Source organism: Artemia sp. Qi Xiang Cuo, chromosome 21 (assembly GCF_049724085.1).
Source record: "Artemia sp. Qi Xiang Cuo chromosome 21, ASM4972408v1, whole genome shotgun sequence".
Lineage (NCBI taxonomy): Eukaryota > Metazoa > Arthropoda > Branchiopoda > Anostraca > Artemiidae > Artemia > Artemia sp. Qi Xiang Cuo.
This window is the reverse complement of record NC_142814.1, coordinates 45338747-45348314: the sequence shown is the minus strand read 5'-3', so window position 1 is coordinate 45348314 and position 9568 is coordinate 45338747. Positions and strand designations below refer to the sequence as shown.

At 32.0% G+C, this 9568-nt stretch overlaps 1 protein-coding gene across 1 annotated transcript; it reads left to right on the top strand.

Moving 5' to 3' along the window:
- Positions 1-843: 843 nt before the first annotated feature.
- LOC148939619 (uncharacterized) lies at positions 844-2016 on the top strand. Its single transcript, XM_089107004.1, has 2 exons — positions 844-1210; positions 1720-2016. Exons 1-2 carry the CDS (start codon positions 1081-1083, stop codon positions 1908-1910), a joined length of 321 nt encoding a protein of 106 aa, XP_088963130.1. The 5' UTR covers positions 844-1080; the 3' UTR covers positions 1911-2016.
- The last annotated feature ends 7552 nt before the right edge of the window (positions 2017-9568 follow it).

Genomic DNA, 9568 nt, shown 5'->3' with positions numbered 1-9568 from the left:
CAATATTTTGCAACGGCTTACCGTATCGAGATGAAACTTCTTGGGCATCATGAGTCGGATGTTCAACTTGCCAAAAGGTAACATGTAAGTCTAGTACCGCTATTAATACTTTTGCGACTAGTGTTACTATTACTAATAGAACACTATTACTACTACCGATACTCCGTAGATACTAATACTATTTAGCGTACGCCGATGAAGGTGAAAGTTTAACAGAATATTGAGGGAGTATCAACTAAATAAAAACACACTTTGTGCTTGCAAAATGTCGAAAGGGTTTATCTCAATAATGAGTTTGGGTGTTAAATCCGAGCTCTCAGAAAATGCTTAATGGGGAAGATCAATTGACCACACATAATATGTGCATGCTACTACTTACACTATTGCAACCATTTGTAAGGCTAAGAGTATTAAGATGAAAAGGGCACCAAAAGTGATATCAAAAGGGCCCATGGGCAATATTTTGGAACTGCTTTTTAAATTTTGGATGGCTTATTCTGGACCGTCAATAATTAATCAATATGATATTAGAAAAACGAATCATGGGCCCTAACAATCATGTCTTGTGGCTGCTGAGCGGTGCATTGCTGATTGGATTTTTATTGTCTAAAATATATTACAATTCATGTACACGTTACTGAAAATTTCTACTCTAATCAAATGACTAATCTAAAATTCATGTGCTCCCTATTGTTTGGCTTTAAACAACAGAAGATAGTCCTTTTAAAAATTGAATCTAAAAGCTCTTGAACCTGTGATTTAAAATTTAATTAATCGCATGTTCAGCTTCTGATATTTTATTTTTTTAAGAGAGGAGCATTTTGAGTTGTTGGAACGATAAAATTTGTAGCGTAAATGGAAAAGCAATTAGTGAATTTTTTTTTTACAGTGCTTATATTATTGCACTTAACTCTTTTTTTGCCTTTATTTGTTTGACCATTATTATTTATTTTTTCCAACCTTTATTATTTTTGGTAAGTAACTGAAGTATGCTATTATTGCTTTTCTATTTCTTTCTGTCACTATATTATTTTTGTTGTAGGAGTTGCAGATACTTCATCAATTCAGACCGAAACACCCATGGAAATGGCAGATTGTGCTCTACTACCTGAACATCGAAGTCTACCTGTAGATCTTTCACCCAGGAACTCCACTTTAGAGTCTGAGTCGGGTCCTGAGGAGGGGGATAATGAGGATGAGGATGGCACAGGTATGATTCAACTTAGAATGTTGTAGAATCAGCTTGAACCTGGAATAGTCATATTTGAAAACGTTTTTCCTTTTCTAACAAAACAGGAAAAATTTTATGAAGCTTTAAAGCATTATTTCAAAAGTCCCCTGTTAATGCTAAATTTCTCTATCAAATCATCAGGAAACACCTAAAAGGAACTAAAACTTTAAGCAGAACAATTGCGAGGTCAACGTTTTAACTTTGGCCTCGTTGTAAATTGTCCTTGGTGATTATAAATCTGTTATCTCCAATTATTTTTATTTATAAAAGTTAATTAGCAATTGTTTGGATACGAAATTTTTGAATAACATTCTGACTTTTGAACTTAGTGTAGTAATATTCAAACTATCAAGGTCAGGGGTTAGTCATATTGTTATGTCTCATTTTCCAACTTCGTTCACTTTTTGTTTTTTCTGTGTATATTATATAAAATACTTATTATACGTTTATTGTTTTTGTATGTTCATTATTTATTTTTATTATTATAGAAGCTCAAGACACTTCACCAAATGATACCGAAACGCTCGCGGAAATTTACAATCCTATTCTGTCGGCTGAACCTCAAAATCTGTCTTTCTGTATTTCACCCGGATCTTCCACTTTACTATCTGAGTCAGGCTCCCCAGAAATAGATGGTGAAGGTATGTCTGAAACTAAAATTGTTTTGAGATTAATTTGAACAAGAAAAGATGTTCATAGTTATTCACTTTTTTAAAGAATTTGAATAGCATTACCAAACGCCTACATTAATGCTTTGTTTGAGTTTAAAATTCTATGAAAATGAATTAAAATAATTTAGATGTAAAGTACAAATAAATGTGAAAAAAAAAATGTTTCTCGTGAGATTCATTTAAGGTCCATTTTACCTTATTAAGCTACTAAAACGCTGCAGTAGCGCGTTGCAGGGAAGGTGTAGTTGTTATTTTTTTCCATTTTTCCAATTTAAAGCTATTTTCCATGATAATCTAGCACTACTGGGTCAATATTTTCTCATTTCTTTTTTAGTGTCTGGTTTTTATCATTTAAAATTTTATCTGATTTTTAAATCATATATTATAAATAGTGATATCCATGTCTGTATCTCAACTTTAATTTTCATAAATCTGTCTGTAATATTTACTTCACTTTTATTAGTAGAAAACTTTCGCGTATTGGCAGAGGTGGGGACAGGGTGCAAGAGTCTCACTTCCAGAATCTATTTCTAAGTCAATACTCAAAACATATTTATTTTTTATTTTAATCGTATCATTTTTTTTATTTTTTTTTCGAATATTCATTATTCTTTTTGTCACTTATTTAAAAATACTTCTGAAAAATAATATATTGATTTTGATGTATGATGTAACAGACAGGGAGAAATATTGTCTTTGGGAGTTTACTGTAAATTTTTAATATTACTTTATAGTTGCTATTAAGCTGTGCTTGGATCCTACTCGTCATCAAATATGTTACTATTACGGTCGTGTTTTAATTTTTAAAAAGAGTTTTATTCTTTAAAAAAATTTCATTTAATTTAAAAAATAAAATGTTTTTCCCAAAATAGCACAAAAAAATATAGGAGTTTTAAAATAAAGATTAATTAAAAATATACATCAAAGAAAAACCGTTTGTAAACAAAAATCTGAAATATTGATTTAGTACAAAATTAAGTTAGTTCAGAAATCAGAATAAAAAGTGGAAATTTGTTTACATGTGTATCTTCCCAGAACTTCAATTTTATTTTCTGCTGCTAAAGAGTGTGGTGCTTCACTGGATATTAGAATTGTTCCGCGAAATTGTTATTATAAGTAAACATACTAAAAACAAATTTTGATTTATTAAATTCGCAATGCTTAGATATATCTATTTTAAAAGCCTAAGTTAAAGAATGTCTGTTAATTTTCAAAAATAAAATAGGGATAGTAAAAATGAACTTAATTTTTTAAACATTTCCAAATCTGTATGCTGATGTGTTTTTTTTCTCACTATAAACACAACACTTGTGTAATGCTTTTTTTCCCCTTATAGTTGCTTTATTTCTGGGTTTTTTTATTTCTGTTTGGGGTAGTCATTTTTTTTTATTGTATGGCTAATCTGGTGTCTCGTGCACTGTTCTGATTAAGCTACTCTACAGCAACTCTCAGGCACAAAACAGATCCTGATTGTGAGAAAGCTGACAAAGACGGTTATAGAAGAATTAAAAGCAGGCATCTGGCGTTGCAGCTCTTGTGGAACAGTAGAGAAATCGTTATTGATGCTAGATCTTAAAATATAAACGGGCTGTGAATAGCTTTTTTCAATATACTTCGATCTCTGTACAGTAGTTGGTCACGATTACAGAGATTTTGTTGTTCACAGTCTTGATCATCGACGGGGGAAGAGAAGAAGATGTCCAATTTGTTTACAAGAATGTATTAGTGATATGAGGAAACATCTTTTTTTAGAAGGGCACTTTTCACCAAGCATCTCCGAACTAGATTTGAAGTTTGATGTACCAGTAGCTGCCTTGCAGAATCCATCTACCCGCTCTATCTTTATTTTTATTGAATCATATACTGAATCAAAATACTTAAATAATCATACAACATGTGTTACTAGTCACTTGATCAGGACAAGTCAGAGAAAATTGAAAAGACTTCAGATAAGACATAAAGGAAAAAATTCTCATAAATGTGGTGTATGCCAGAAGATATTTTCCAAAATGGGTCATATCAATGCACACCAAATACTACAAACAGGTGATAGACAATCTAACTGTAATGTGTGCACGCAAACTTTTTCCCATAATGGAAATATCAATCATCAACCGAAACTACTGAAAATATAGAGAACATATAACTGTGATGTGTGCCATCAGAGCTTTTAAATACATTATCAAATATATGAAAACAGACGAAAAACTTAAGGAGAAGGATACAAGACTGTTGGTTTGTTAATTTCGTTATATTCTACATCATTTGCTGTGACAAAGAAAAGATTAAGTAATTAGGGTTTATCACAATAGTAATTTTATGAGATACATAATTTAAGGTCTAAATCTGTTACTTTGTAGACGAACCGACGAATAAATCAGTGAGTACTAAAAATTAAATGGTAGGAGAACCGGAAGATCTAGTCAATAATGTGTCAACACACAGCTCCAAGGAAAATATATCAACCTTAGAGCCAATAGAAATGTGATGTTATACAAAATTTCATTTGTGAATCATGTGATTAGTAGAAGAGAAGAAGACCCCATTATGCTTTAATTCCCTCGAAATTCAGGGAGTTCCAGACCTGATTTCCTGAATAATTGACTAGGTAGAGCCAACGAATTCCACGTTCGGGTAAACGGCCATATAACAAATAGGTGTGCAAAACGTTCTTTTGCATTGGGTTACCACTCGAAGCTCACCAGAGACTCCATACAGGGAAGACAAACAAAATAATATTTTCCGGAAGAGCTGTTCTCATTTCAGGGTGATTTGAATGAAGCACCAAAGAATACATACCGGTGAAAGACCATATAAATGTGATGCTTGCCAGAAGAGCTTTTCTACATCAGGGAATTAGAATGAGCACCAAAGAGTACATACGGGTGAGACACCATATAAATGTGATATGTGCCAGAAGAGCTTTTCTGATCAGAGCAATTTCGTTAGAGATCAGAGCAAACACATGAACAATTTAGTTTCACCAGGACCATAGAGATATAAAGTATTTAAGAGAGCATTTTCGTGTTCATTTAATTTACGTTTGAATAATTATCAGACCGTTCAAGGAAAAGAATGAGTCTTTATAAAAAAAAATTATGTGTGTAAAGGTTGTTTTTTTTTTTATAAAAAAAAGTTTTTTTTTAAATATTATTTTGTCAATTTGGTTGACATTTTCATTATTCACTTTAATATAATTTTAGTTTTGATCAAAATCTCGGTAAAAATCAATCTACAAAAAAGCAACGAAAACAAAACCCAAATCTCAAGTACATTATATAAGAATAATAGCCTATAATCTACTTTAATAAATATTTGTAGGAATGTATGAAAATAAATATTTTGAAAAGACATTTTAATAATTATATTTGTTTCGGTACTGAATTATTGAGTCAAGACCACGTGTCCGTAAAAGATTTCAAATACTCAAAATCATGTGATTAAATTAAAGTATTCAAATTAAATTCACAGCCATTTAGTACCTTGATTTAAAACTCAAATGCAATCATTTTTAGAGGACAAAATGTAGAAGGTTTGGCTTGCTCTGTTGTGCTTTTAAGTGATCTCTCATAGATATCCCCCTTTATATTTCTTAAAATACCTGTTTCGAGGTATTTTCATTGGAAAATGGTTTGTTATTTTCATTGAAAATATAACGACAAACAAGCTCACAAGCCAAGATCAGATAATGTTTAATAACGATAAAAGTTTCAAAAGGTTCTATAAGAAAAATAAGTAAAAAGTACTTTCTTCTAATTAAAAAGATTTTCAGTTTAAAGTCAATAGTTGAAAGACTAATCTGTTCAGAATTGTTGTTGGTGTGAAAAATTTACTGTGGCTGTTTCAAGGGACCCTTATTGAGGAAATCCTTTGTTTTTAAGTATTAATCAACATATATATTGATTCCCCTGACTGTACAACTGGGTAATTTGATTTTAATTCCATTTAAATTGTACTATTTCGGTTTTCACGCTTGCAATATAATTTTTTCTATATTATTTAGTGTTTTGTATGATTTATGTGTTCAATATTTCAATGATTTGAAATTTAGTGTTTATTTTTTTGTATCTTGTATTCACTTAGTCATATACGACTGAGTTGAGTAATTTCTGGCATTTTCTTATTTAATTAAATTGGTTATTTTCTTTTTTATTAAAATAGTTTTTTGGCTAAAAGATGTTTTTGAATTTTGTTTATGAATTTTCTAACTGCTCCAAAAAAAAATCCAGCTTTGTTGACTAACCATGGTAGAAAGATGGCAAGAGCACTGCAAATTTATCCCTGACAATTCCCTGCCCTTGTCTCTATGTCCCTTGGTTCCTGCCCCTGTACGACCAGGAATTTGGAACTGAACCGTTGAATTCTTTTGAATCCAATAGTTTGCTTCATTTTGACGCGTTGATTCAATATTTTTTGCTTAAGTGAAGCTACGTTGTCTTCATTCATAAAGCGTGTTCTTCCTTGTCTGCTCTTTATTTTTCTCGTTTAAAATTATATTTTTCTTTAAATTGTCGTTTTTTCTTTTCTCCGCTTTTTTGCATGTTATAAGTTTTCAAAAATATGCCTATCTAACCGTATTTTCTTTTTTATTTTCAATTTTGAAATTAAGCATTTTCCTCCAAGCTGTTTACATTGTAGAAAGAACAGGGACGTCAAGTGGTTGCAGTATATCTGTAGTGTTTGATGGAAAGTATACACATCGACTATTGCTTTCTCAGCAGACTATCAAAACCGACAACAAAGTATAAAAGTAAAATGCCACTACCCACAAAAATTTCCCCTCCTGTTATTTATTTCAGGTGTATGCGTGCAATTTAGTAACAACTCTTTAACCACGTTACTCTGAAACCACCTTGATGCACAGCAACCGTACTCCGCTCAGGTAGTTTTTTCGATCTGCATTGAGATCTATGCTATAGACTGTATACAACAGAAATAGTGGAAGTAGTTCGTCTTTTGCATTTCAACTTATCATTAGTGATATTGCTCCCTCTGTTTCATTCATTATTCTGGAGGTGTATTATTCTGGATGAAGATTATATGGTGTATTTTTATACAGATTTTTTAGATTATATATGTGTTTATATTTCATATTTTTTCAAAAAAATAAAATTTATCGAAGTTATTATTTTCCTCTCATAAATGAATTATGTATTTTTTTATAATTACAAAGAATAATAGAAAAAAGGGGTCACCGGTTAAATGCACTAACGAAATGGTACACAAAAAGTTTGCAAAACTGTTCATACAGCATTTGCTCGTCTATAGTTTGTTCTGATGCCTTGGTAAGTGTTGTGCGATGTAGACCATTTTACTATGTCGCTTACATATTAAATTACAATCTGTGACCCAGGAATTTTGATAGTAGCCTCGGTTAAGTTTCTGCAAAATTTTGTATTATGTTCGCATTATGTTCAAATTGATTTTTGATTGTAGATTCGATATTTTAAAGGATCCCCCTATTTTGTCTATTAGAAGCAAACACACTTCGACTGGAGCAATAAAAATACAGATTTTTAGTCAAGACTATTTTTGAAATAGTCAAGCACATATGAAACACAGTAATCTGTCCCAGATCAAACCATGCCTTTAAAGGTTGTTGTTGATCTGTGGTGTTGTTGCAACAAGCCTTATTAGTGCTCCCTCTGTTTCATTTACTATTCTGGAGGTGCTATTTGCACCTCTTTTCATAATGCGTGTCCATTTCTCGGAGTTGTTTGTTAAATTAGTTTTATCGTAATAGTAAATATTCAATAAAGGCACATCCTGAATAGTCACTGCTAAATTATTGCACTACTCATTCTACATTTGAAATGAAACAAAAGTTCATTTTTTAGAATTTCATTACCGTACTCAGTCGAAGCTTTGAACGATGCCGTTCTAGGATGGAATTGATAGTCTTGTCCAGGTATGATTCAAGACAACTTATAACGATCAGTTTCAGCTCGAAGTTATCAATAGGATACCTCAACATCACAGGTAAGTAAACGTCAGACGATGGTTGACGAAAATCTCGAAATCTTCTTCGATACTTTAGAGCGGTACTTTTCATAGGCTTAGATCGTAGGAGTACATTTTTTGTCCGTAATTTTTGTTTGCATTTTGGAAGGACGTAAATAGAATCTTTTGTCCAGTAAAATTGAGATGATAAACTCAGCTTTGTAAAAAAACCTCATTAGTTGCAATAGAAGAAAAAAAGTTACAAGGGACCCAATTGAAAGTGTTAAGGACCTAAATGAAATTATCATTAAATAATTTTCAATACTTTTCTGGGGGTAAATTGTATTTTTCTTTTCCATTTTTTCCCTTGTATCTAACTTTATTATCCTTTGTCTCTCCTATTTCAAGGTTCGAGGTTTTAGTTTTCAAAATAAAGCAAAACTAAATATATAAACTTGCTCGGTATCGAGCACACTCAACAAAATGCTCGAGCATAATAAATTAAAAGACAGTTAAAAAATAAATAAAAGAAAAAGAAAAAAAAACGTAACCCGACTTACCATGCTGATCCAAGACTCAAATAACACACAAATAACACATATTTAGGTGGGGTATCAGATAAATAAAATAACATTTAATAAGGCAATTACGTAAACTAAATTTAGATCGCTCGCATCTGATCAGAGGCTGACGAGGATTAGAACCAAAACGAGTATTACAATGATGGACACGGTTAGTAGGAGTCAGATCGAGAGAATACATCATTGAAGGCAGAATATTTTTGAAGTAACCTCGCTACAAAACTATTTAAAAAAAACTAAAGACATTGAGAGACAGGCAAGATATTCAGAAACTTTAGACACTCTTCGTGGGAGATGGAACAAACTCTTTTAGAACACGGATTCCCTTATTTTGAAGCCTCTGTAGAGGAGCCAGATGACTAGTGAAGGTATTCAAGTAAACGAGGGGGCAATAACTAAGGTATGATTGAATAAGGGAAAAATACACAGAACGCATAGCATGATAAAGTAGGAGAAATTTAAGGAGATATATCATTCCAACATTTCGACTTATCTTTAGTTTAACTTATCTATATGAGATTTAAATGACAGGTTACTATCTAGCTGGAAACCGAGATACCTAATGTTCTCAACTCTAGAAATACTAGTGCGATCGTCAATGACCACAAACCGCAGGCTTGGCAGGCGAACTCTAACTCGAGAGAAAATCACAAAATTTGACTTAGAACAATTCACCACAATCCTGTTTTCTTGGAACCACTGGAGTAGGCACTTTACAGCACTTACGATTTTCGTGTGTAGTTGCGATTCATCATTAGCTTTAACACTGCAAGCAGTGTCATCAGCAAACAACACAGTTAATCCAAGCTCTTTTAAAGCACTAGAAATATCATTCACTTAAATGAGAAATAAAAGAGGACCCAAAATTGAGCCCTGGGGCACCGCAACTACATTTGACTAGGGCACTTCACAGGAAACAAATTGAGTACGGTCTGTTAGGTACGACATAATTAAATCCTTCACTGGGCTTCTAATTCCAGAGTTATCAAGTTTACACTGTAACATAAAATGTGAAATGGTGTCAACTGCCTTCTTTATATCAATAAAATTGTATCATGGATCTTTATTATCAAGAGCATCATGAATAAATTGAGTAACAATTAAAACTGCATGCTTAGTTGAGTAGTTTTTTGAAAATCCTGGGA

Coding starts and splice junctions, on each gene's coding strand:
- LOC148939619 (XM_089107004.1), top strand. CDS start 1,081: ATGGAAATGGCAGATTGTGCTCTACTACCTGAACATCGAAGTCTACCT. Junction 1,211..1,719: donor TGAGGATGAGGATGGCACAG/GTATGATTCAAC, acceptor TTATTATTATAG/AAGCTCAAGACACTTCACCA.